The sequence below is a fragment of the Brassica napus genome, chromosome A7 (genome assembly GCF_020379485.1).
Source record: "Brassica napus cultivar Da-Ae chromosome A7, Da-Ae, whole genome shotgun sequence".
In the NCBI taxonomy this organism is placed as follows: Eukaryota; Viridiplantae; Streptophyta; class Magnoliopsida; order Brassicales; family Brassicaceae; genus Brassica; species Brassica napus.
The window spans coordinates 750,504-776,821 of NC_063440.1; the positions used below are offsets into that span (position 1 = coordinate 750,504).

Below are 26,318 nucleotides of genomic sequence, written 5' to 3' on the forward strand. Positions count from 1 at the left end.
GCTAAACACACAAAGAAACAAATAAAAAGTTGATCAAAACCTATCTTTACACTCGTCTTTTTTCGTCTTGTAATCTAGTTCTATAAGGTTGTCATGCTATTCGTGTGTGGAAGGAATGTGAAGGAGAAGACCACAGTTAATCTCACAGAAGTTATCTCCTAAATGAGGCTTCATGGATATTTCGTTCAGAGTCAAACAGAATAAATATATCACATGATCAACTCCTTGATTTTATAAAAAAAAAGATCCAACACAAGCACACCAGAAACCAAAAGCATAATAAATAAAAAAAAGTTCTAACATCTTTTGAAAAGGATAAGCATAGCATAGTGTTAAGGTAGTTCAACAAAAAACAACTTAATAAACGTCTTCAGTACTTGAAAAAGGCTTAAGCTTGACGGTTTCTTTGCTTGGCACCGGACTTGGCAACCCTAATGCTTTTGCTGATGACACTGAGTCTAGCAAGAGCGAATTTCTTCAAGTCTGGCCTGTAGTAGTTGTCCACCACCTGATTCAATTTCCACACAAATGAACCCAATTATGACAAAATGAACACATGTAAAGCCACTACAAGTAGGCATCATTAAATGTCTATTATGAGACAAAAGTTTATCATAAATAGAATCATTATGAAGAGATCAATAGTGTGAAAATTCATCCCACAAAGAGGCCTAACATGATATAACTTATATTCATCATCCCACATAAGAGTGATAAAGATAACCAAATACCTCTACTATCAAGCCATGTTACCATTACATATACACATGAACTCTCCACTCACAAGTAAAAACAAAGAACAATTGTAAATAACCAATAACTAGAAACAGCAACCTACAGACATAGAAACTAGTTGAGTAGAGATACAAAATTACCTGGTTAGCGACAGCCTTGGACATCCTGGGGAATTCCTTCTTAAGGATAGACTTGTTGACAGAGACCTTAGGCTTGTTCTGCTTCTTGGTCTTGGTGGTGGCCAAAACAACACCTTGATCCTTGTCAGCTGGCTGGATGGTCACTGTCTTCTTGTTTGCAAGACCTGAACCCAAGTCAAAAAGATCGAGACATTAGTGCTTGAAAACACAAAACATAAAGTTTTATTTTTAAATTTCAAAGAAATATATTTTTAAGTAAATAAGTAGTAATCATATTTTTAATATAAAGTAGACACATTTCTACTTCAGACAGCCACTAAACAAAACAACAAGGTCAGTTCCAATACCAAAAATATCCAATCGATAAACAAGAGAACGCAAAAGATGATTGGATCTTTACCAGAGTGCTTGTAGGAGTTAAGGTTGCAGAGATTGTTCTTCTCTTTGCTGAACTGAACCTTAGCATTGCCTCTTCCGAACTGTTTGACCAAGAAACAGTTGTTGGTCTTAACGATCTCCCATATCAATTGTCCTGGTACTGTCGCCATTTTTCAAAACCTATATAACCACCACCAGACCAATCCAAATAGAAATACAAATAAGTATTACAGACAAGAACAGGTGTCGATCTAAACAATTGAGAGAGAGGATCTAAACGCTCACCGTGAGTGAGAGAGAGAGAGAGGTATAGACTCGGGTTTAATGGTGATTATGCCGAAGCTTTTGTAATATGACGAGATCAAAACGATTTATATATCACCTCCGAAAAATAAAACCCTAATTTAAACGAAAAGTCTAAATTACCCCTAATCATCATTAAATATATCGATAATGCCATAAATCGCAAACATTTGTTCTGTTCTATCAAAGTTAAGGTAAGGGTTTTAGATCTTTCGATTCATTTCTTCTATAGAAACTTGTGTTAGTGAGAGAGAGAGAGATGGGGAGGAGGATACTGAACGACGCGTTGAGGACGATCGTGAATGCGGAGAAGCGAGGGAAAGCTTCTGTGGAGTTGAAGCCTGTCTCTACCGTTATGTCTTCCTTCCTCCGAATCATGAAGGAGAAAGGTCTCACATTTTTCACTCTGCTTTTGATCTGAAGATCCATCTATTCATCAGCTTGGTTCTGACATTGACTTCACTTAATTGTCGTCAAGTAGCTAGTTCTGTTTCTCTATGATTACTCTCATTCTCATGTAACTTAGGGACCTCTTTGTTAATCCTTGAAATTATCCCGAATCGTATATCTGAAGCATTGCTATGTAACATCGTCCAAAGATGATCTTTTTTTTTTGTTATTGGTTTGGAAGTGAAGTTGCAGTCAATTGAAAGTTTATGTTTTTAACTCATTATGTTGGATCTACTGTCTGAAAAAAGCCATGTCTGCTCCTTTTCCAAGTCTATGGTCTAATTTACGCTTGTTCCAATTTGCTTTTATGTTTTGAGCATCCTAAGTCAAGATTTGTGGCTCATGTCTGTAGATAATATTTGTAATAATTGAATATTTTTATTTGCTACTTTCAGAAAGTGTAATGTTTATGTAAATTACAGGTTACATCAAGAACTATCAAGTCCATGATCCGCACAGAGTTGGAAGAATAACTGTTGATCTACAAGGAAGGGTTAATGATTGCAAAGCTCTCACTTACAGGCAAGACGTCAAGGCTAAAGAGATTGGGCAGTACACAGAACGCACTCTTCCAACCCGCCAGGTTTCTTTTTTCCCCCTTGATTATGCTTATCTTGCAGTACCACTAATTTAACCTTGTGTTATGTTATCTGCAGTGGGGTTATGTTGTGGTTACCACTCCTGATGGCATTTTGGACCATGAAGAGGCTATCAAGAGGAATGTTGGTGGTCAGGTCCTAGGTTTCTTCTATTAAAAGAGATCGTAATCATTTGTCTGGCTTACTTGTTTGTTTCTTGCACTTGTACTTTGAGCAAAATGGCAAAAATATAAAACAAAACTTTAATCTGTTGTGATAATGTTTCCATTGTTCTATAATATCTTTAGCTTTCTGTTCTGCTAATAAACACCAAAAGTAATATACGCAAAAAGAAAGAAACAAGCATAGTCACACCAATACTTCAATCTGTATAATGTATCAGTCAAGAGTAAACACCAAAAAGGTAAAAAAGAAGAAAAGAACCAAGTATTAGCACATCACTGCTTCAATCTGTATAATGTGTAAGAAAATCAACTTCAGTCAGAGTAAGGAATGAGTTTAGAGTGATCTTTGTGACAAGAGTAAATGTATCAACAGACGGAGGATGGGCATATTCAGCGGCGATTAGGAGTACGAAGAGCGCCAAGCCTTGCAAAGATATCATCACAATCCGGGAGGTTGGGATGAACATGACTAGCTCTCTCCCTTGACGGAGTTTCTGGATCTGGTGATTTTACAGTTGGTGGAACAGAGCTTGAAACTGTCTTTTGTCCTGAAGTTGATTTTGGAGATGGCTGGTCATGAGACTCTTGGTTGGTTCTCGTTGGTGTAACTGGAAATGAACGCTTCTCATGAGCTTTCACTTGCCCCTTAGTCCTTAGAGAGACCCCGGTTATTTTAACTGGCTTGGCACTGACTCTTTCGACTTCTTCTTCATCATCTTCATACCAGGCTGAAGCTGGGATCTTAAAGTTTGATCTATTTTGATCTCTTACTCTCGTTGTTGGCTTATGAGTCTTCTCTTGACTTCTGACAAAAGCTTGTCCTGGAAGTTCTTCCTCTGGGTCATCATGGCTGAAACGGGAATCACGATATGAGGTTTGAGGTTTTGTTTCTGGTCTTCTTGAACGAAGTTGGATCTCTGAGTCATCATCATCACTAGAAGATGGTTGCGGCGGTATAGAGCTTGGTCTCTTCTCGCTGATGCTTGCTTTCCTGCTACTTCTAGGAGTAGACACCGACTTGCCAGCATCATCAGTTCCATTATGTTCCTTTCCAGACTTGGACGATGTCTCGTTTCTCGCCAGGCTCATTCTATATGGCGGGAGTGTCTTTTTGTTCCTGAATCCACCGACCAAAGGTTTAAAACTCAGACCAGTCAGAGCATCTGCCTCAGAATCTGATTCTTCCCTTGTCCTTGAATCATCTTTATGTTCATCTGTCTCTACAGGGCAAAACTCACGTCCCACAGGATCAGAGACTTCAAACTTCTGAGATCGATGAGATGTCAGATTCACCGTTTCATCAACTTTACCTCTGTGTCTCGGCTGATCATCTTCACTTTCTGAATTTGGATCATAGTTGTCAAACTTAGCATGGCGATCTGGCTCATGGTAAAAAGCAGGAGGACTTGCAGGGACATCATCAAACAATGGGCTCTCTTGGAAGACTTGTGAGCTTGAGCTGTGGTTTCCATGAGACTTACTATGATCACTTTTAAAGCTCCAGGAAGCAGCTGGTGTTGGCGTAAGGCTAGGTGCTTTGCTGCCAAGCAATGAGAATCCCACTCCATGATCATATTCATCATCTTCAGCATCGAATTTAGGTTTATCAAAAAAGGAGCTATAATCATCAAAAGTACCAGCATCATCATGTCCATGATCATGTAAATCTTTATCTTTAAAGCTGCTCTGAGATTGGCGATCATATTCAGTTGCAAAGATATTCTCCTCCACGGCTTTTGGTGACTTCATATAGTCCGAGTCAATGACATGCTCATCAGAATAATTACTTGAATGTGAATGTGATGAAGCTCTGCTTGACTGCTTCTTGAACTGAACATCTTCCGAATAACCAACATTTAAATCTGTCTTATCCTCGCTTGGCTGCTTCTCTCTACCAAAGGAACCACTCTTTCTCGAGTTATTATTCAGGTAATGTCTCTCTGATGGCTGAACTGCAGGAGGATTCTCAGGTTCCTTTCCCCTACCATATCTATCTTGTTGGGTTCTGTTCATATCTTGATACTGCATCCTAACATTGTGTCTTGGAGATGAATGATCTTCAGAAACATTCGATCTGTCACGTCTATGTGAAGGCTCGTTTCTGAAATTGACAGATGCAGAGGACATATGCGACTCTGTTGAATTCTGCCTCGTCATCCTTTCCTTGCTAGAAAGCTCAGCAGCTGCTCTAGCAGCGAAACTTGCTCTCTCAGCGGCTTCAGCAGCAGCACGTGCAGCATCTGTAGAATCAACAAACTCTGTTTCCCACCTTTGCTTACTTTCGCCATGATTGGGATTTCTACATTCTCCTTCATCAGGCCTAGACCCTGTCAAACAAAACAAACTTCTTTGAATGATTCACATCAAGAAACATAAACAGAAACAGCAGGAAGGAAACTACTTACGAGAAGGTCGTGCATTTGGATGATGATAGTCATCAGCCGTCCCAGAAGTAACATTGTCGCTACGGCTTGAAGATCTTCCATCACTTGCATAATAAGAGTTCCTTTCGCTTGCTCCATGTTGAACATTAACAGGTGCTGGAGCTTGAACGCTTGAATATTGTTCCTTGTTTGGGATTCTAGAGGAATCCACAACGTTTACACTACTCGCTGACTGAAACGAGCTTGCTCCACTCTAAACACACAAGTAAAAGGTCATTGTTATTGTTAACAGATAGATGAAAACAATCATGCATTAACACTACAGACATGTTATTGTTATTACTTACCAAAAACTTGTCTCTTGGATCCGGTTCAACAAAAGACTGTGCCTCCCAAACAACATTATGCTCCTCAGCTATCTCCGTCAAAATCTTGACCTTTGTTGGACCATCAGGGGCTTTGACAGATAATTTATCCACCAGCTAGAAACATAAACAAGATCATAATCAAGAAACGCTTCTAAATAATACAAAATCAACATAGGAACAGGATGCAACCACTTACCAAGCGACTGACACCAGAATCTGGACGCAGCTCAATAGCAGAGGTAGCAAAATCCTTCCCGTACTTGGTAGTGAATTGCTTAACGATCTCTGAGAGCTCAGGGACATCTGATAACCTCTGGGAAGCGAATAAGACGCTGGCAACCGCTTCTTTCAGATCAATGGGGCAGTTTCTGTAAGTAAATATCACAAACGATCAGTACATTATACACAGAACAACAAAACAAAGGAACACAGTTTTGCTTACTTTTGAGACTCGATAACACCCAAACGAACAACAATAAGTTCGCAGTAGATCCCAATGAGTTCATAAGCAGCCACTGTCTTCTCTTCCCTCACGACATGTTCCACCTGAGATAGGGAGAAACAAAAACCACATTCACAATCTCATCAACAAACAACATGAGTGACAACCAAACACATTCACAATGTGATCAATACAAAACATGATTGAATCAAAGATTAAAATTGTTCTTACACGAATTCTAGCGGTAGGGGTATTCCCAGCTTCGAGCAATTGAGCTAACTCTCGCCTCAGCTGTTTGATCTGAATCTCCTTTTTGTTCTTGAGTATCTTCAGGCGTGAATTCGCCATTTGTAAAGCTGTTTTACTACACACACATTAAAAAATAAAAATAAAAACAACATAAGAAGGGATGAAACAGTAACATCCAAAGACTCAGTTCATCAGGTTTTATCCTAGACAACAAAAGCTAGAATCTGTAATGTTTTTAACATATTCTCAAAAAAAAAGAGGAATCGAATTTTACCATTTAGCAGGCTTAAAGCCTCGATGAAGAACCTTCTTCATGGAACGAAGCTTAGCAAAAAAAAAAACAAAAAAGAGGAAGATCGGAAACCGTTCGTTCGACCGTCTGGTTCGAATCTGGCGAAAAGAAAGAAGAGCGAAACTAGGGTTTGGAATTTTCGAAGGGGACAAACCCAGAAGAAACGTATAATGTTGATTTTAGAGGAGGGGGGGAGAAGGAAGATGAGAATAGAATATTGCTCTTGGGTTGGACAATCCCATTAATATATGTTTTGTCAACGACGTGTCAAGAGAGAACCGTGTAATAAAATAAAATTATAATAAATCAAGAAAGGAATCGGAAAGTTCCAATTCCTCGACTAAAGTTTTTTAGTCGGACCTATTGAACCCTTTTTCATATGTTAAATGGTTTTACTGGAACTAGATCATTTCTCCGCGCTACGCACAGATAATATATTTAAATTTATTACATTTATCATTTTTATTTGTATATGAATTTTTCTATATTAAATTATATATAACAAATTTTTAAATTTAATTTTTTTATATTTTTAGTTTGAAGTAAATATTTCTATTATATGTAACATAATTAACTAATAAAATATGAAGAATCAAGTCTGAGATTTTAGAGTTATGTAAAAAAATATAATTATGTATAGAACACAAATTATCTTAGTTTATAAAATCGGAATCTTATCTCGAATAAATTTACGAAAAGAAAAAGTACTCCAATAACCTACTTAAAATATAAAACCTCCTTTTCAAAAAAAAAACGTACTTGATAATATATTTTTACGTGTAATAGTTGAAAACTGACAATTGAATATCGATCTATAATATTATTTTAATATATCTAATGTAAAATATTAATTGTAATAAACAAATTTTGAATTTTGTAATATTACATGAATTAGAAGTCTTTAAAATCTAAAATCTATTTTATTAACATACTATTTTTTATTCATTTATTATTTTGACGTTACAAAATATTGCTTTAGTTTTATTTGTATATTATTTTTTAATAATTTAGTTTCTTTTTAAGTAATTTTAAAATTATCAAGAATATAATATATTTAAAATTATTAATTTAAATATATCCAAATATGTGTCTCATTTTTATATGTGTTTGCATTGAGCATATTTAATTTGTAATTTATATATTTAATAACACCTTATTGCGTGTCGTTCTATGGTTTTAATAAATGTATTGTCATTTCATTTTTATTACTACTTACATGATTTTTAAGTGATTAGTGATAATGTATTTTTCACGTTATGTATTATATTTTATAGTATATCTTTTAACTCTTCGTGCTGACACTTTTTTAGAATCATTTTAATTAGATAATAGGTTTCAATATGTAAATAAAACTTTGTATGTTGTAAATTTAGACTTTTTAGTGTAGCTGAGCACTATCAATTATGGAAATTATATTATGATTTTATTTTACTAAATCTTTTTTTTGACAGCATTACTAAATTTTTCTTTCTGTGTATTTTTTTTGTTTTATTTTGTATTTTTACAATTTTATTGCATTATTCTTTAATTGCAGAGAATTGATATTTCTAATTTTTGTTTCATATACCTTAAAAGTCTTCGGTTGATTTTTGTTTGTTTTTTTCTCCAATTATAATGTACAGTTCGACCGTTTCTTCTTTTTTTGGATCAAACTACTAATATCATCAGATAGAAAATCTTAAACTCTAAGAATATAGTGAGTATTTGTGCTAGAGAAAACTGATTTAACCACTAATATAGTGAGATATTATAATATTAGAAGGTATGGAAACTCTTCTATGTTGTCCTACGCTGGACATAATTAAGTTGTTCTCAATTGATTCTATATTTGTGATAACTAGAAATACATCTTTATGTCTTCCTTACATCATCTTTAATTGGTTTACGGTTCGACCATTTCTAATATACTGAGAGTAACATAAAATTAGATGTTGATTATCTCTTCCCAATTAAGAACGCACAGAATGAGAGAAATTCAAGATGAGACCATTTTACAATTTTCTCCTCATATCTATATAGAGTTAGTTTATAGATTACTCTATCTTTTTCAAAATGTAATCAATTTTAATTAAAATCTGTAATATTTAAAAGTTATTACTTTAGAAAACTGTCATTTAATATATAAATTTAATCAATTACACAGTAATTTACATAATTTAATTGGCCACACAATATCCAATAAATATAAAGTTACATTGAAATACAAAAACAATTTATATAGTGAAACAAAAAAATACTTTTAAACCATTATATTATAAAACAAAGAGAATATTCAAATTATAATGAAACATTAGAATAGTAAAAATCAGAAAAAGCTGAAATCTCAACGTCGATCATTTACGTTGGCCATGTTATTGACTTTGAAGATAACGTGAATGATCAAGAACAAAAAGATTAATTTTAGCTTCAGTTTTTTTAAATCATTTTACCAAAAAGAAAAAAAGAACAGGAAAATGACTAATAAAAAAAAATACAAACAGAGTACTCTAAAAAGGTGTTGATCACAATAGCAAACATTATAGTCTCAAAAATAATCAATTTTATATTAAATATTAGTCAAAAATAATAAAATATATAATATTAATAAATTTTTTAAAAGTTAAATTATATTTAAAATAAAATTTATTAAATATAATTTAACTTTTAAAAAATTTATCATTGCACATGGTGCAGAAAAACACCTAGTATTATTTGAATTTCGAAAACTATCTGATGCACTGACTTTTTGTGACAAATCAAATTTAAGGAACTGGGCAAGAGATTGAGAGGAGGGATGTGGAGAGGTACAAAGAGTCTTCACTTGATGAGTTATAACTTATAATGGAGCGTTGAAGTGCCATTGTTGTAGTCGTAGGAGTTACACCGGTGAAGTTGGGTAGACGAATAGATTTGGAGTCGCTGGAGACGTCTGAGGCGAGTAGGCTAAAGAAAAGGAAGCTATAAGTTATACAATGGGCTTACTATTTTGATGGGTTTGGTTGGTTCGAGACCCATCATCTAAACATTCGCGATGACGTGACAGTATGATTGGTGGAGAATATTTTGTCCTATGTGGCACTCCTAAGAAGCCTCAAAATGAGTAGCTTTCATATAGTAGTGATTAGCTTTTTTGGGTAGGAAACAGGCCTCGGCACATTTATACCGGAACTTGTACCGAACCAAAATCCTATATAAAAAATGAACAGAGTTTATTAGATATTCAAATGGATTATATATCTCTATAGCTAAAAAAAACTGAGCCCAAATCGAAAACCAAAACTGAATCGGAACGAAAACCACCACAATTTAAAAATATAGTTTATATATTTTAAAATATTAATTATATTTAGTTTTCAAATAACAAATATCCTAAAGATACTATTTGCAACTGAATTACCACAAAAATGAATTATCAAAATGGTTTTTATATCCGAAATATTTCAGACTATCCGATATTTTATTCTAAAAATTTAAATTACCAAAAAAATTTCTTCTAAAACCCCGAATTATTTGAAAACTTTACCTAAACAAATTGGAACCGAATTGAACCCAAAATTTTTTCGGATGTTAGCGTTTTTTCAACATTGTTACCCAGACTGAACTGAAAACCAAAAACAAACTAAAAGTAAACCGAATATCATAAATATCTGCACGGATTTCAGATCTCTAAAACCGAAAAAAAAACTGAACCGAAAACCAAAACCGAAATACACAATCTTAGAAGGAAAGGTTAGCTCATATTTCAATATTGAGCAGTTCTGATCTGGAGATGCATTCACATCATATATCTCGCACATTCACTCTTTAAAAAAAATTGCATACCTTAGTTTTTTAAACCAGATAAATCATATTGATGTATCTACAACACCGTGAGGTTAGGAATGTCAACATGTCACGCTTGAAACCGTTAGGTCAGGAAATCACACATGTCATGGTTGAAGTTCTAACTTGTAGACAAAACTATTGACATCAACACCCAATACACTCAGGTACTTGTTAATTTTTTAATCGTTTTTATAGACTAAAAATTTGATCAATTTACCTCAATTTTTATCAAATTAAGCAAATTTTAATAATTAACATAAATTACTTAAAATATTTCCCAATAGTTTTAGTTAGATTAAAGTTTAAATCCGACCTTTAATCCTAACATAAACATGTTCTTGAGTTAGAATTAATGGTCATGTTCAGGTTTTAATCGAGTTAAACTAATGGCTAATCTGGTTAAACACAACACAATATATTAATTCTATGTAATTTTGTTAATTTTATACAAAATTGTGGAGATTAATCATATTATTTAGCTAACAGGATGTACTGGGTGTTGATACTAATAGCATGTGGGACAATTGATGTAATCAATGTTTGCATGGACTTTGATGAGAATTTGTATGTATTAAAAATTTCTAGAACTATTTATGGCGGCCAAGAGAGATTGACTACGCTTCTTAGACAAGAACTAATATCAAATCTGAAGCGTGTACAATCCATCAATTCAAGACGAATCAAAGAAAAACAAATTGAGATCTGAAAAAAAGCTAGAGGCGATGAGCTTTACGGTTTAGAGAGGATATAAGAAGCGATGGCAAGATCTATATTAGTGAAAGGATGAGACAATGCTTTGAGAAATGTTGGTATCAGCTGGATCAAAATTCATAATTTGAAAATAAGAATAGAAAGAGACTTTCTGACCAAAACTAGCAAATCACATAGTGCCTTATAGTATACAAGAATAACATCTGAAAATCATTCAGTGGAACTTGAATTGAGACTTGCAGTGGAAATAGTTACCAGTTATCATCACCACCACCACCAAAGAGTCTTCTAAAACTACCAATGACCAATGTGATGCCTTCTAAAACTCAGAGCTCTGTTCTCATATCATTGCCTAGTTGACTGAACATAATGCCGATATCCATTCCTTGATTCACCGTTGGTATGACTACCGAGTAAGGGCACTGTTTTGAAAATCCAACCTTTTTGTTTTTGGATTGTTTTATCGATTTGCTAAGCCTGTTTACGCATTTCTGGAACTTCTTATGGCAGCTTATGTTAGTCATACCTGCCAAAATGGGGAAACAAATAACAAAAGCATAAGCATGCCAAGTGACAACCCAAGACCAAAGACTTAGCATTTGCAATTCGTTAAAACTATAGCATAAGAAGAATGAACATTAGTATGCTTTAGATCACTAAACTGAGACCACTAAACTAAACACAGTATCATCAGATGAAGAAAGCATCAAGGAACGATAAAAAAAATTCGTAGAGCAGTAGAGTCACTTAAGATCACCTGAACCTTATCCTAGCACTCTGCACTATTAAGCCATTTGTTGAGACAGATCGAACAGGTCAGATAAAACCCAAGGTCTATTTTTACTTGTATACTGAATCTGTAGCTACAGATGTTAATTTCAGTTTATAATGCCAAGGATATAATGTGCATATAAATCTTCCTCACAATTCAACAAAAACTATAAGAAGTGTAGTGAACCTTATGATTTGTATTCTTGAATGATCAAATCGTTAAGGGATCTGCATTCTTGAATGGTTATTTACCTTTGGCCCCAACGCAACTGTCATGGACCATACAACAAGCATCAAGATCATCACAAGGCTCCTCACCAGGGCATCCAGAGTGTCCGATCCCACAATACTTCCCATATCGTATAGAAAGTGCTGTAAACAGACGAATATACGCAAGTGAGAAGCTAAAACGGAAAAAGAAAAGGTTCTCCACACTTACTGTCACAATTCTGTGCAATGCAGGTTCTGGTGCACTCCTGTCACAATTTGATTCATTAGTGAACTGAATGACCAAATCTTTGTGGAATCTGAGCTTTCGGATTCCAATTATAATTTTCATAAGCTGATTCTACGACAATGCGATTGCTTTTGTCTAATTATGGAAACTCATATTCGTTTAAAGGAAAGAAAGGTCAAACCTCGCAGCGAACGACATCGACGAGGAAGATGACAAGGAAGAAAGCTCCCGCGAAACGCGTCGAAGCAGAACGAACCATCATCGTCTCTGACTCTCTCTCTTTCTCTCTATTGCGCTAGGTAAGTAGGAAGAAGCTTCTGGATTTGATGTTTATGGTCCTTTTGTCTTCTTCGCTAAGGTTTCGATCTCATTGGTCTTTCTCCTCCTTTCTCGCCGCTCCTTCCTTTGCTTCATACCAAATAAAAATTGTTTTTAAAAATTATTCTCTCGAGTCAACCCAAATAAAATACGTTACGAATTAAATTAGCTGAACCGGATCGGTATAATAATTCAATCAGTATAATAAACCAAACCGGTTTGGCTTTCAATAAAATCAAACCGACGGTTAAATAACCGTGAACATAAACGTTGTCTCCCTAAAACCCTAGGCTGCCCTTTCCGATTCAAATCTCGTCTCCAAAACCCTAATCCTCTCTCTCTCTCTCTCTCTCTCTGTGCAATGGCTGGTACCAAGAACAACCACAACGAGCAAGGCTCTGATCAAAATCAGAACACGAAGTTACCCTTTGAAGACGCCGATGAAACAATGTGCGATGCCGATGTCGCTGATGACATAACCAGCGCCGATTACTACTTCGATTCTTACTCCCATTTCGGTAATAAAAAAACTTTCATCTTTGAAGCTTCTCTCATTGTTTTCTTCATCTCCGAAAAGTGCTAACTCTGTTTCAAATTGATTTGGGTTTTGCAGGTATTCATGAAGTAAGTGTCTTTGCAGTTTGAGTCGGAAACCCTCTGTTCTGTATGATCTTGATGGTGTTTGTTTGTCTTATTTATCAGGAAATGTTGAAGGATGTAGTGAGGACAAAGAGCTACCGTGATGTTATTTACAAGAACAAGTTTCTTGTCAAGGACAAAATCGTTCTTGATGTCGGAGCTGGCACAGGGATCTTGTCTCTCTTCTGTGCTAAAGCAGGAGCTGCTCACGTATACGCTGTATGTATATAATACACTATCTTCTCCTCCTCTTGTCACATTTGGCTTTTGGATTCATTTGATTGACACAAATGATTCTTTGAATAGGTTGAATGTTCTCAAATGGCTGACACTGCCAAGGAGATCGTCAAGTCAAATGGGTTTTCTGATGGTAATAATCTGATACAAATGTTTAAAGTGTTCATTAATAACTTTGTTACTAACAACTGTTTGGTTCTTTTCTGGGGGCAGTTATAACGGTTTTGAAAGGGAAGATTGAGGAAATCGAGCTTCCGGTTCCTAAAGTGGATGTGATTATCTCTGAGTGGATGGGTTACTTTCTTGTTTATGAAAACATGCTTGACACCGTCTTGTATGCCCGCAATAAATGGCTTGTAAGTTAAAAGTGATTTCTCCTTTGATGGCTTCATTATAGTTTTGAACACTTCTTCTTTATGCTTTTGGCTTCTTTTTGGTTGTTGTTAGGTTGATGGTGGAATTGTTCTACCAGATAAAGCTTCTCTCTATCTTACTGCCATAGAGGATGCTCATTACAAAGAAGACAAAGTTGAATGTGAGTTTGTGAAGTAAAGAGACCTTTGTCACTTTTTCCTAGTATTCTATACGTTTCCTTTAGTTTACAGACTTTTACTTGTTTCTCCTAAACAGTTTGGAACGACGTGTATGGGTTTGACATGTCATGCATCAAGAGAAGAGCAATCACGGAACCTCTTGTTGACACAGTTGATGGCAACCAGATCGTGACTGATAGCAAGCTACTCAAGGTAAAGTAAAGATTTATACTTGAGTACTTATTGATAGCTCTCTTTTTAGTTAATTTTTTCTAATACAAATTTTTTTTTTTTCTAAAGACAATGGATATCTCTAAGATGGCTTCTGAAGATGCTTCCTTTACATCCCCATTTATGCTTGTGGCAAAACGGAATGATCATATACATGCCCTTGTAGCCTACTTTGATGTGTCATTCACCATGTGCCACAAGATGATTGGTTTCTCAACAGGTAACACACTTTTTCCTGCGAAATTTTCTGTTTATATGATATTCCGAAACAACAGACAAAAATGTATATGATGCAATAACTTATTTGTCGATGTTTGGAACTCTATGAGACAATAATCACAATATGCAATGCAGGACCAAAATCTAGGGCTACACACTGGAAGCAGACAGTGCTGTACCTTGATGATGTGTTAACAGTATGCGAGGGTGAAATGATCACAGGAAGCATGACCATTGCACCTAACAAGAAGAATCCCAGAGATGTCGACATAAAGCTCAGCTATTCTTTGAATGGCCAGCACTGCAAGATCTCAAGGACCCAACTGTACAAAATGCGGTGAAAGCTGTCTCTAAAGGGAAGCAATAGAGCCAATCTCCCACAAGTCTCATTTTATCATGTTGAGGCTGAGAAAGCAGTGCTCATTTGTAATGTTTCAAGTTTCCATTTTTGCAATGTTTCAGAACAAGAAAACATAAATTTACCCCCGTGGTTCTATTAAAAGCATATCTCTGACTCTCTCTCTCTCTCTGTTTTCCTGGGAACAACACCCTCTCTGTTCAGAAATCCAGTTGCATAAAAAGAGCAAGCGGAAACAGTAGCCTGTAAAAACCATACTACTATACTAGAGTTTGGAGAGTGACTCTAAGTAGATACCTGAAGGATAAGTGTTCCAACGGCTATTAAAAATTTCAAGACCTGGTACAAGAATCATGGCAAGGTAATAATAACATATGAGGCTCAAGCCTGAAGAGAAACTTAGGGAAACATAACTTGTACAACAAAAGAGAGGATTTAATACAAAAATTATATTAGAATATACCACCGCTGTTGACGATATCGAAAGAAAAGCACCTACAAATATTCCTTCTGTTAGTTTACCACCGCATAACTGCAATGAGGAAACAACTAAGTCAACCGAATGCTTTCTTTTTGATGAATCATGCATGAACTTCTTTTTTGAGCAACTTTCATGAATCGTAAACAAAATCCTAATAACTCATACTCAATTGCTATCACTATTTAGAAACTAGAACATACCGAGGCTGTTATTATCCCACTCAAGCACATGAACAAAACTATGCGACCACAAACTACACGAAGCTGCGACCACAATGAATAAGTCAATAACTGTCTGAAAAGTTTCAAACGAACAAAGAAACCAAAAAAATGTAAGAGGGTGGAAACATGTAAACCTTTGCTGCAGAAAATTCTTATCCTAAAGCAAAAAGGAGAAAAATCAGACCAAACATATATATCAAGTCCTTGTCGACCTCAATTTGTAGACCAGTTTGCTATGTGTGTAAGTCTCGATGCTTGCTACTTTGAAAAGTGACAAGGCATATATGTTCATTAATAAAAACTTTGTATCATTGTTCTAATGAAAGTTATTATTAGGCTTTTAATCAATACAAGTGTATTTAACCTTGTGGCACAAGAATATATATTGTTTGTTTATTGATGTAAGATTGGAAAAGGATGGATCAATCTGTGCAGTCAATCCCCTAAATGGTAAGTTCTTGCCAGCTAAAAAAAAATAGAGACGTGGAAGTGAGAGTAAAACATAGTACTGGTTGTGTTTAGTTTTACAATTATAGACTTGGAGAGAAAAAAAGATTCAAGCACTATTGTTTCTCCTACCTGTAGCAATCACGTCAATTTTTCCTTATTTTCTGTATTCACTCATTGAGCTGCAATTCATAGAACATCATAAAATTTATTGTTACTTATTAGTGGTTGTTTTATGGTTTTGCAGATTAAACATAAAGATCGAGTTTTGGGTCTGATTCTTATATCGCCTCAACGCAAAGCACCCTCATGGTCTGAATGGGCTTATTATAAGGTTAGTTTATAGGACTCTACAAAATGGAAAACGCACCCAGACGAATATAGAACATGATGTAAATACTGTCTCTGCAGCTAGTGTCAAACTTGTTGTACTATAATGGCATGTCTGGACTGTTAAAAGATCATTTCTTGCAGAGGTACTTCAGTAAGGTAATCTTTCTTGTGATTCCTTGAAGAAACCCTGCCTATACTCAATGGATTTGATATTGTTTTCTGACAACGACAGGAAGCTCGTGTATCATATGATGTGTGTATTCATCTGCTTGGTGAAAGACATGTTATTAGCCTTAGGCTGCTTCTGGAAGCAATCAACAGGAGACATGACATAACCGACGGCTTGAGGAGTTTGAAATGCCGTACACTAATCTCCTTTCCACTCTGAAACGTTTCGCATGGTGGCTGCACTAGACAGAAAATACAGCGCCTTGGTTGAGGTATCCGGGTTTAGTGTAACGAAAAGCTCTTTAGATTCTTGGAACATGCTTTGCTCAATGGTGACAGAGGAGCAACCACATGCAATGCTGATACCAATGGCATTCTTTTTCGTGGGGTTTGGACTGTACCGGCCTGGTCGGGTTAGTGATCGCCCTTGGAGTCCACTTAGTCCCCGTCGGGTGAGCTTCTGTCTCCACAGAGTCTTGGTCTGAAGTTAAAGCCAATATAAACTAAGGTTCCTACGAAATGTTAAAGAAACATTGATTCATATTTTTTCTCTCTTTCATATTGTTTGATTACATTGTATTTGTTGTTGTACTCTATAGTCTATTAACTCAAGAAAGCACTTTATGTAAGAGATTTTAGTTTTATAGGTTGGTATCATTACAATACGTTGAAGATTGTTTCAAAACTTAATGAAGCAAAGTTACAAGTCTGTGTAGTGGTTATCTTCGTGTAAGAGATTTTATACGGTTTCCTCTTCGGCTTGATCTCTCAGAAACATCTATACATCCGGAACACAATCGACGGCTCCCCATTCATCGCCTTTCCCTAGCTTGAGATCAAATGTGGCTTTTTGATGTTGTCGTGTCAACTACGGAAATCAACATCAAGAATCGTGAAGAGAACCTTGGATCATTTGTGATATAAGCTTTGCACTCTCTGAACGATACAAACCTCCTTTGAAACCAATCTGATGATACAGATGAAGAGAAAAGACAATCAAAAAGCTGAGTTTGTGCCAAAGGTGTGCAGAGAGAAACAGGACGACATATATGTTTTTGATTTACCTCAGTTGAGCTATCGGGAGAGAACCACCGTAAGAGCACTCCTAAATGTACAACGGCCGGTATCAACTTGAATAGAAATGGTGTCGTTACCTGCAACATATTCACTTTAATGTACATGTCAAAATATTCGTTCTATAACTGAAATGGTGTGGATGTGAACCATACCAGGCTTAGAGCAGTTGTTCCCAGAAGCAGGAGGTACAGTTTGCTCTGCGAATAAACACAAAACCCTTCACCGTTATCACTCCACCAAAAGCAAAATTATGAGCAACCTATTATGGGTACCACACAGTCGGGAAGATATAACCGTAGTTGCACAACACAGTTTCATTTGATTGCTTACCTCAATAAGGTGAAGATTAGATGCTCGACTTAGCAGAACAAAAGCAAATTCCCCAATCTGCGCAAGCGACATTCCAACCTATAGACAAGAAAACTGTAAGGGCTCTCACTACGAGTAAGGTTTGGAGCAATGTGAAAGCAAAAAGGAAGGGTTCACTTCTTACAAGTACTGCAGTTTTGTTATTGTATCCAAAGACCTTAACAACGATTGCAACGACCACGGTCTTTATCACTATCACCAGTAACACAGCTGCTACCAGAATATCAACATGGTTCCACAAGAAGTGCATATGTATCAACATTCCAATACTAGCAAGGAACAGCGCTGCAAAAAAATTGCGGATTGGTTCTACCTGAAAGGGAAGCACAGGAATGATACGAAGAGCTCTATGTGGCAAAAAAGAGAAATGCATTTCATAAAGTCACCAACAGATATATAGCACAAAAGACACTTGTGGCATAAGAATGTTCAAATAAAATGCGAAAAGATCCACAAGTCCGAAAGAGTCAAAATTGACTTCTTACTTGTTCAAGAGTATGCTGGGCGAGATCCGTTGTTGAGATCATCACTCCTGCCGCAAAGGAACCCAGCTCAAGACTTAGACCGAGCTTGTCACTACACTGAAGAAACCAAAACAATACTGAGTTTATGAACTGAAAATTTGAGATAGCACATGTGCAAACGGCCAATAGATAAGAAGAACAAATGGATCAGACTGACCCAAGCAACAAGCAAACAAAATGCTACAGCGGCCAACTGGTAGAGCTCGTTAGTCTGTCAAAGATTGACGAACGCTTAAGTTGATAAACATTTTGAAGACCAAAAACGGAAGCAAGTAAAAATGTGTGTATACCTGAGAAGAAAGGCTTGTCATAAGTTTTAGAAACCAAGGTACCCAGGTACGTGACAGTACAAACAAAGCAGCCAAAAACGCAATCAAAATAGCCAGCCTGGAAATAAATTACCGCACGATCAAAGAAATGAAGTATTAAAAACTTCCAGGAAAATAGAATACATACGATTTAGCCATGGAAAACATTCCTTGAAGGACCCCAGATGTGCCACCAAGAACCGGAAGGAGAGCAAAAAGCAAACCCACAGCACAATCCTAGATATCCAAGAAATCATATTTTAAAAATCTAATTAAAGAAACTGTCGCATACAACGTATTAACTGATGAAATCCAGTTGCATACAAAAGGCTAAGCGGAAACAGTAGCCTGTAAGAATCACACTACTATGCTATTGTTTGGAGAGTGACTAAGTGGATACCTGAAGGATAAGTGTTCCAACGGTTATCTGGCCATGTAGAGCACTTATGCTATTTTTTTCCATTAAAAATTTCAATACCTGATACAAGAATCATGGCAAGGTAACAATAACATATGAGGATCACCCCTAAAGAGAAACTTAGGGAAACATAACTGGTACAACAAAAGAAAGGATTTAATACAGTGAGAGCACACAGAGTAAATTATAACAGTTTAGAATTACAAAAGTGATATTAGAATATACCACCGCTGTTGACGACATCGAAAGAAAAGCACCTACGAATATTCCTTCTGTTAGTTTACCACCGCATAACTGCAATGCAATGAAGAAGCAGCCAAGTCAACCCAATGCATTCCTTTTCATGATTTATACACAATAAGCCTAATAACTCATTCTCACTCAATTGCTATTACTATTTACAAACTAGAACATACCGAGGCTGTTATCCCACTCAAGCACATGAACAAAAATATTTGAAGAAGACCTCCTGGAATAGCTACTGCACGAACTACACGAAGCTGCGACCACAAAGTACAATAAATCAATGACTATCTCAAAAGTTTCAAAAGAACAAAGAAACCAGAAAAGTGTAAGAGGGTGGAAACATGCAAACCTTTGCTGCAGAAAATTCTAATCCTAAAGCAAAAAGAAGAAAGATTACACCAAACTGAGCTACTGTTTCAACCTGTGCTACACAAAAGAATATATATATCAAGTCTTGTCGACCATTAACATAGCCAGTCAATCTCTTAATCATGAAAACTTCCGTCGAAATGCAATATGAAGACAAAAAGGAGGAACTTTGAAGAGCTAAAGCTGATGTAAGCTACCTGCACCATTTCACTAACAAAGCTTAACCCACCCGGTCCAATGATAGATCCAGCCAACAGATACCCAGTAATGACCTGCCAAGTAAGTAGTACAGAAATTAAATATGGCCGTCACTGTTCGATGATTCAAAGGCCAACAAAATCAATTCTAAGCTCTTGGAAAGGTGAATACTCAAATGGTAACGGAATAATGTTGAAAGTTACAAGCTCTGCAAAGGAAGCGTGTACTCACCGGTTGACCAGCACAAGCAAATGCAATTCCACCACAAGTAGCAGAAACAATGACGACGACCAAATCTGAGATCAGCCTACAAATATATCCAGTTAAGAGAGGCGTCCCCAACAAAAAACGGTTAGGTAGATTCTTACAAATGATAAATGATCAAAGACCTTTCCTTACGAATGCTATATTTACCTTAAATCTAGCTGCAGTACAGGGTACTTGGACTTTGGATTGGACATGATAAAAACGTTGTCCTGGATTGGAATTGAAAATTCACAATTCAGGAATGTTGTCACAAACGGGTAGATAACAGGTGTACATTCTCTCTTAACCAATATATAGTACAATTCTTCAAAGACTATGAAAGCTTACCTTCCTATCTATCAGTCTTGGAGTATCTTCTACGCCATTCTCGTTATCCAAATTAAAGAATGATCTAGCATAAAAGGCACTGATTATATTACCGCCTCTGAAACAAAGCTAGATAGCAGCCACAACTTTCACAAATCGAGTCCAAAAAGGGTAAAGCAAGCATGATTATAAAGAGACTCACTTCTCCTCCTTGGTCTTGGTCTCATTTTTCTTGGGCTTCACTCGAGCAACAGTTTCCAGAACAGCCTAAAGAGCAGAACAAATGGTTTAATAAAAAGAAGGAAAAAAAAAACAAGAAAGACTGAGTAGTGTACCGTCTAAAAGCAATAAGGCCACAAATGAAGTGGCGAAAACAAAGATTACAATTAACCAACCTGCTGATCAGCAACGCTATTATTAAAGCTTCCTGGATCAGGAACTGCAAAAGCAAAACAAGACAAAAGCAATTCACAAACCACTTATTCAAAGAGTTCAAATAACATCTTGTATATCCTCTAGGACGAGACCAGACCAAGTGATATAATCCAAGAGTTTTAAGCACTATGCCATTGGTCAATAACTTTTATCATCTCAATATGCAATTCATTAAATTCTATAAGCCATGAGTAATCTAAAAACTCCAATGCATATATACAGATGTGAGCATTAGCTAAAATCAATGATAAATCCCTAAGGAGTAGAATCAATTTTCACCAAATCTAAATCCCTAGTGTAGCAAACGAACCATCGTTCTGGTCATTCTCCGGAAACTCCTTCTCAAGTGCCCTATCGATCATATCGGCGAAACTGTCCTCCTTAGGTTTCGCGTTCGTCGCATTGGACTCGGCGGCGTTTCCGTTGATCTCGCGTGTGGCAACTGACTCAGTCCCGATATCGGACTCGGCGGAGAAGGCAAGATGGAAACTACAGATCAGGAGAAACGCCAGAAACCTCATCGTTTCCACGGAGATGAATTCGCCGATTTTACACCGCCGCATCTCAGTGACGGTGGTGGCGCGGCGGAGCGATTAAGAAATAGAGAGAGAGAGAGTGATTGTGAAAGATAGATTCTGCTTCCTTCTTCTTCTTCTTCTCTCTCTTTCTGGTGGTTAGAGAGCGAGAAAGAAAACAGATCGAAGGAAAATTAATTAATACTATTAAAGTAAAAAGGGTAACATTTGCTGAATATGCACATTAAATACGTGTAAATTATATTCAACTGTTATCGTTTTTTTTTTTTTTTGCTTGTACTAAATAGCTTAATTTTGGTGAAGAAACCAGCAAATTTTCATTTTATTTTAATAAATAAATGATATCTCATTCAATACTCCAAGTTAAGATTTTTTTAGAATTTTTTCTTGTTCCACAAAGATAGATTTTCTATATTGTTAAGGTATTTTTTATACTTTTGAAAAACATTAATTGAGAATATTTGAATTAATTAAATTTCATTGGTGGAAAGTTATTGAAAAGTGTATAATAAAGTAAAAGATAAATTAAATTATAAATATTTATTAAATTATTAATAAGCGTCCATACTCTAAAAAATCTTACTTTTGGGAACAGAGAGAGTAGGGGTGTTCAATCCGGATATCGGTTCGGTTTCGGTTCGGTTTTTTTTCGGTTTTCGGTATTTCGGTTAGTAAAATATAACTACCATTCTAAATCCATATTTACTTCGGTTCGGTTCGGTTTATATACCGTCGGTTTTCGGTTTATTCGGTTTTATACCAAAAAACATAATTATTTTGTTTGAGATCATATTATATGAATTTTAGAGTCATATTGTCAACACAGTCATTTATTAAAAATATATTACATGTTCAAATAAATGAACAAAAAAGTAAAAATACTTCTACCATCAAATAAAATAATCAAATCTATAACTAAAATCAAAGCTTGAAATTTTGAAAATAAAAATATGAAACAAAACAGAAACATGAAATAAAAGTTTTTCCACTCTTCCATATTTAGTGTTCATTAAAATCATGCATTTTCAATTGAAAATTTTCCATTAATTATTGTCTATCAAACTTATAATCTTCATATTAATTTAGTGAAGACTAAAATAAATCAAAAAGATAAAAAAAAAGACTTAGAAAATAAAATGTGAATTGCGATGTATTGTTATTTAGTTATAGTTCAAGTGTTTTACAAATTAAGGTTTTTTATTACTATAAAATTATAATAGTTATTAACACAAATTTAACTTATGTAACAAATAGATTTTCATGTATTGTTATAAAATAGATACATATTTACATGTTTCTACTTTTAATCGGTTTTGTTCGGTTTATTCGGTTTAATCGGTTATATACCAAACCATATCCAAATCCTACGGTTTTTATAAAATTATATCCATTCGGTTTATATGGTATATACCAAAACCAAACCATATTGTCTATTTTGGTTCGGTTCGGTTCGGTACGGTTCGGTTTTACCATATTGAACAGCCCTAAGAGAGAGTATTCTTTTGATGTAACTACGGATGCTACAACTTTAAGATGGTGCTGTTGATCATCTGGACTAAAAAGGTTGACAAAGAAGAATCCCAAGCCCTTAATCTTGAACTGTACATAGAGTGATAGATTACTAACTTAGGCTTCGAATGTTACGAACCGCCTCGCCCCGCAGTTAACAGTAACAAAAATCTCTACATATACTATATATCTATACGTTTTTATAACTGTTAAAACCGCACCGCAATTAATGTATGTAGCGGCTAGAGGCTTGTTCAAAATGAATCCTCCAATGATTATAGTGCCTAAATCCATTGAGGAAGGCATCGAGACTTTGCTCGAGGTTCCTAGAGCTAAGGCACAATCCTGTTAGCTTGGACATAGGAGGACAACCTTTAGCATCCAACTACCCATTGCCGCCCAAGGTTTGTGGTTTTTTTTTGTGTGTGTTGTTTGGTGGCATAGTGATACAGTAGCTTCATCAGGTGTCAGTAGAACCATGAGGAGAATTCTTTCAGTGGAGTTGGCTTTTGAACCAAAGATTGTATATGTGAGAAAAACATCTAAAGTTAAAATGTGTCAAAGGTTACGACATCCTCATTCAAATAGCTAATGATAACATTGGTTTGTCAGTGTTGGTTCTTCTCGGTAGATATATGATAACCCGCCCTTCGGGATAAAATGGTCGAGCAAGGGAAAGTCAGAATCTGGAGCCAAGCTTTTGGGAGATTACATATTTGGAGTAATGTTGAGTTTTGATCACACAAAACTTAACAAGGTTCGGAGAAGACAGAAGATTGGTCGAGCATCAACTTGATGATCGAACCGCGGGCGGTACGGGCCAACCGAGAAGTTCGAAGTAGGATGTGGTCGAAGAATGGATCGTGAGTGAACCATGAGACATATTAAGCTGCTCTACCTTTCTTAGAAGAGTCTTAGATTGATCAGACGAAGATTTTGGAAGAATCACATTTTTGGAAGCACGACGGTCTAGAAGCTCGACGTTTCAGAAACCCGACGTTTCTTAGCCACTAAGTTTTCCGCGAAACTTCACATCTATCATCAGAATATTATTTCAGAGATATTATAATTTTGAAGCATGACGGGAGTAAGCAGGACGGGAAGCAAGCACGACGGGAAAACCCGAAGTTGGTCGAAAACCCTAATTTCGGTTTTTCGAAATTATTGGAAGAAGCCGGAGGCTCGGGAAATATTTTTAGAGGATCTCAGTATTCATATGGAGTTTATTAAAAATATTTAGAGAATCAGAACGGGAGCGAAAAAATATTCGGGATTGATCGCGGGACGAAAATTCATCAGAAAGACCGAAATCGCACAAATCAACCGGGAAGCTCGAGGTGGCCCTATCTGAGAGATCAGGACGTGCTGTCCTTCATCCAAGCATCTTAGTGTCTCCGTAGCACGATATGTCTCCGCAGGATGAAGCCTCACATGCAGCATGACACCCAAAGCACGACATGGCATCGTCTTGACACCCAGAGGCCCGTGTGTCGCGATGCATGAGCTCCAGCCATGCTGAATGACATCTGGACGTGGTGCTGGCTTCTGGCATGCATAGGAGTCATGCATGGTGACATTTGGACGCCCGTGTGTCGCCGCGCATGCGACCGGAAGCATGCGGGACGACACACAGGCGATTGAGTGGCACCATTTCAATGGTTGGCCATATCTATATAAACCCAGCTCCCCCAGCTCGTTTCATTCATTCCACACACTCAAACATCACTCTAAAACTTGGGCTAGAGAGAGAAAGTGAAGTAGAAAAAGGAAGTGAAGGATTTGGAGCTGTTTTGAAGAAGTTAGAGCATTTTTAAGAGCCATTGTTCTACCGAAAGTCCGAGAAGAAGATCCAGAAGTCCGAGGAGGTTCTGTCCAAGTCCTGATTCGTCCATACCAGTCCATTGAAGACAGAGGCATTGGGTTTTGGCTAGGCTCTCTCCGATCAACCAGCTGCAAGAACACCGTGAGTTGGTTTGTTTGAGTTCCACTTGGAACTTAGGATAGATCGAGTTGCATATAGAGTAGTAATATCACACTGATGCATGATAGAGTCCTAGGGTTATTTTTATTTATGAATTGGACTCAGTTTAGCATGGGCTAAGCTGAGATATAATGGAATTAAGACTGAGTTATAACCTGACTAGGACTAGGATGAATGATGCATTAACCGGTATAGTTTGATAAATTATGGCGTAGCTGAATTGTTAAGATTGAGATGCATGTTTTCCTTTATTTATTTATGGGTAGTTTAGTAATGGAGTAGACCTGCCTTAGAGATATTAGGACTATTGAATGCTTGGTTTGGTAGTGATTGTTGTTGTGCAGGGATGGTATTGTTCAGGAGATCTTAGGCCATATAGGCCGATTTCCTTCCATGTCGAGTTTAGTACTACGAATCCTATGCCATATAGGCTGGACTACAAGTACAGCTGTTAGTGTCGTAGACTCCTTAGTGTATTTAAGTTTGTGGTAGGAGTCTTGGTCTTACTAGGATTAGTGTGTTGTAGCCGACAGTATGAGCGTAACCCGTCCATACTAGGCTTGTTTAAGGGTGATTAGTGTTTCCTCAGCCTCGTACCCAGCGGGTTTAAGGAAACCCCTTATTCGTTGAATCGGGAAGACTCAGAGAGACGGGATCATGGCCTATGGCTGAGTTATTACACGACGGTGTAATGTGGCAGTGACCCGAAGGACTGTGGGCTGTCGCGCGGTGACCCGAAGGACTGTGGGCCGCGGTCGGTTGAAAGTTCCTTCTTCTGGCCTTTGTGGTAGGGAGATAGGATATTGCCGATGTTGAGGAGGAACACGAGATCACCAGGACCCATGTTAGAGTATTGAGTCTAGAGTTAGAATAGTGTGTCGAGTTAGTTTTATTGTGTCGTCTTGAGGGTGAGGAACCCTCGAGATAGTGTTAGCACCGAGATACGGTGTTGATCGAGTCTTGATTGTTAGATTAGGGATCCGTTGAGTAGATGGTCGTTTGGCCATGTCTATTATTAGTATTATTAGATTAAGGTCGAGCATACCTTAATCGGTGCGGTTTTGGGGATTAGCCTTAAAGCTTTATTTTCTGCGCTTAGGCTAGATTGATTGTTATTTTTGGATTGTCTGAGCTAGCTACTAGGTTTAGGTATTTAGGTAGCCAGCTCACTGAGTGACCTTCTGTTACTCACCCAACTCTCGTTGTCCTTTTTGCAGGAGTTTAGGTTGTAGGAGATTGGACGCGTAGGCCACCGGAATAGATTTGCAGTGCATTTGGCTACGGTTTGATTTTTATACGATTTATGTTTCCGTTGCGTTTTATCGGATTTGGGATCCCTAAAG

General features: G+C 36.6%; 6 protein-coding genes across 8 annotated transcripts; 2 read left to right on the top strand and 4 right to left on the bottom strand.

Annotated features, from left to right (window-relative positions):
* Positions 1-214: 214 nt before the first annotated feature.
* LOC106376199 (60S ribosomal protein L28-1-like) lies at positions 215-1,615 on the bottom strand. 2 transcript variants are annotated; one of them, XM_048737151.1, is made up of 4 exons: positions 1,539-1,615; positions 1,276-1,433; positions 876-1,039; positions 215-508 (listed from the first exon to the last, which is right to left on the bottom strand). In XM_048737151.1, exons 2-4 carry the CDS (start codon positions 1,421-1,423, stop codon positions 389-391), a joined length of 432 nt encoding a protein of 143 aa, XP_048593108.1. In that variant the 5' UTR covers positions 1,424-1,433; positions 1,539-1,615; the 3' UTR covers positions 215-388. The 2 variants fall into 2 exon arrangements, with proteins under 2 accessions (XP_048593108.1, XP_048593109.1); XM_048737152.1 differs by having other exon boundaries at positions 1,569-1,608.
* A 99-nt stretch (positions 1,616-1,714) lies between these two features.
* On the top strand, positions 1,715-2,883 carry LOC125576646 (40S ribosomal protein S15a-2). The gene is made up of 3 exons (XM_048737153.1): positions 1,715-1,945; positions 2,429-2,589; positions 2,663-2,883. Exons 1-3 carry the CDS (start codon positions 1,816-1,818, stop codon positions 2,759-2,761), a joined length of 390 nt encoding a protein of 129 aa, XP_048593110.1. The 5' UTR covers positions 1,715-1,815; the 3' UTR covers positions 2,762-2,883.
* Positions 2,884-2,950: 67 nt separating this feature from the next.
* Positions 2,951-6,729, bottom strand: LOC125576644. The gene is made up of 7 exons (XM_048737148.1): positions 6,487-6,729; positions 6,195-6,327; positions 5,964-6,067; positions 5,718-5,889; positions 5,501-5,635; positions 5,175-5,406; positions 2,951-5,096 (listed from the first exon to the last, which is right to left on the bottom strand). Exons 1-7 carry the CDS (start codon positions 6,525-6,527, stop codon positions 3,160-3,162), a joined length of 2,754 nt encoding a protein of 917 aa, XP_048593105.1. The 5' UTR covers positions 6,528-6,729; the 3' UTR covers positions 2,951-3,159.
* Positions 6,730-11,103: 4,374 nt separating this feature from the next.
* On the bottom strand, positions 11,104-12,737 carry LOC125576649 (phospholipase A2-beta-like). 2 transcript variants are annotated; one of them, XM_048737157.1, is made up of 4 exons: positions 12,429-12,737; positions 12,230-12,266; positions 12,043-12,162; positions 11,104-11,545 (listed from the first exon to the last, which is right to left on the bottom strand). In XM_048737157.1, exons 1-4 carry the CDS (start codon positions 12,507-12,509, stop codon positions 11,346-11,348), a joined length of 438 nt encoding a protein of 145 aa, XP_048593114.1. In that variant the 5' UTR covers positions 12,510-12,737; the 3' UTR covers positions 11,104-11,345. The 2 variants fall into 2 exon arrangements, with proteins under 2 accessions (XP_048593114.1, XP_048593113.1); XM_048737156.1 differs by having other exon boundaries at positions 12,043-12,266; positions 12,429-12,682.
* A 91-nt stretch (positions 12,738-12,828) lies between these two features.
* Positions 12,829-14,941, top strand: LOC125576648 (probable protein arginine N-methyltransferase 1.2). Its single transcript, XM_048737155.1, has 9 exons — positions 12,829-13,083; positions 13,179-13,189; positions 13,268-13,423; positions 13,511-13,574; positions 13,655-13,797; positions 13,889-13,976; positions 14,072-14,187; positions 14,275-14,425; positions 14,560-14,941. The coding sequence occupies exons 1-9, from the start codon at positions 12,927-12,929 to the stop codon at positions 14,763-14,765; spliced, it is 1,092 nt and encodes a 363-aa protein (XP_048593112.1). The 5' UTR covers positions 12,829-12,926; the 3' UTR covers positions 14,766-14,941.
* Positions 14,942-16,952: 2,011 nt separating this feature from the next.
* On the bottom strand, positions 16,953-21,751 carry LOC125576647 (K(+) efflux antiporter 4-like). Its single transcript, XM_048737154.1, has 20 exons — positions 21,260-21,751; positions 20,910-20,953; positions 20,717-20,781; positions 20,536-20,599; positions 20,356-20,417; positions 20,173-20,248; positions 19,941-20,015; positions 19,724-19,795; positions 19,545-19,628; positions 19,354-19,422; positions 19,111-19,188; positions 18,859-18,947; positions 18,693-18,789; positions 18,560-18,613; positions 18,364-18,459; positions 18,003-18,191; positions 17,840-17,917; positions 17,662-17,706; positions 17,497-17,586; positions 16,953-17,399 (listed from the first exon to the last, which is right to left on the bottom strand). Exons 1-20 carry the CDS (start codon positions 21,510-21,512, stop codon positions 17,316-17,318), a joined length of 1,764 nt encoding a protein of 587 aa, XP_048593111.1. The 5' UTR covers positions 21,513-21,751; the 3' UTR covers positions 16,953-17,315.
* Between the last annotated feature and the right edge of the window lie 4,567 nt (positions 21,752-26,318).

Coding starts and splice junctions, on each gene's coding strand:
- LOC125576647 (XM_048737154.1), bottom strand. CDS start 21,512: ATGCGGCGGTGTAAAATCGGCGAATTCATCTCCGTGGAAACGATGAGG. Junction 20,600..20,716: donor ACCAAGACCAAGGAGGAGAA/GTGAGTCTCTTT, acceptor CTTTTATGCTAG/ATCATTCTTTAATTTGGATA. Junction 18,192..18,363: donor CCCAGCATACTCTTGAACAA/GTAAGAAGTCAA, acceptor CTTCCCTTTCAG/GTAGAACCAATCCGCAATTT.
- LOC125576646 (XM_048737153.1), top strand. CDS start 1,816: ATGGGGAGGAGGATACTGAACGACGCGTTGAGGACGATCGTGAATGCG. Junction 1,946..2,428: donor CCGAATCATGAAGGAGAAAG/GTCTCACATTTT, acceptor TGTAAATTACAG/GTTACATCAAGAACTATCAA. Junction 2,590..2,662: donor GCACTCTTCCAACCCGCCAG/GTTTCTTTTTTC, acceptor TGTTATCTGCAG/TGGGGTTATGTTGTGGTTAC.
- LOC125576648 (XM_048737155.1), top strand. CDS start 12,927: ATGGCTGGTACCAAGAACAACCACAACGAGCAAGGCTCTGATCAAAAT. Junction 14,188..14,274: donor CTGATAGCAAGCTACTCAAG/GTAAAGTAAAGA, acceptor TTTTTTCTAAAG/ACAATGGATATCTCTAAGAT. Junction 14,426..14,559: donor GATGATTGGTTTCTCAACAG/GTAACACACTTT, acceptor TATGCAATGCAG/GACCAAAATCTAGGGCTACA.
- LOC106376199 (XM_048737151.1), bottom strand. CDS start 1,423: ATGGCGACAGTACCAGGACAATTGATATGGGAGATCGTTAAGACCAAC. Junction 1,040..1,275: donor TAACTCCTACAAGCACTCTG/GTAAAGATCCAA, acceptor ACTTGGGTTCAG/GTCTTGCAAACAAGAAGACA. Junction 509..875: donor CCAAGGCTGTCGCTAACCAG/GTAATTTTGTAT, acceptor AAATTGAATCAG/GTGGTGGACAACTACTACAG.
- LOC125576649 (XM_048737156.1), bottom strand. Junction 11,546..12,042: donor CAGTTGCGTTGGGGCCAAAG/GTAAATAACCAT, acceptor CCATTTTGGCAG/GTATGACTAACATAAGCTGC.
- LOC125576644 (XM_048737148.1), bottom strand. CDS start 6,527: ATGAAGAAGGTTCTTCATCGAGGCTTTAAGCCTGCTAAATG. Junction 6,068..6,194: donor CCCCTACCGCTAGAATTCGT/GTAAGAACAATT, acceptor TCCCTATCTCAG/GTGGAACATGTCGTGAGGGA. Junction 5,890..5,963: donor GGTGTTATCGAGTCTCAAAA/GTAAGCAAAACT, acceptor ATTTACTTACAG/AAACTGCCCCATTGATCTGA.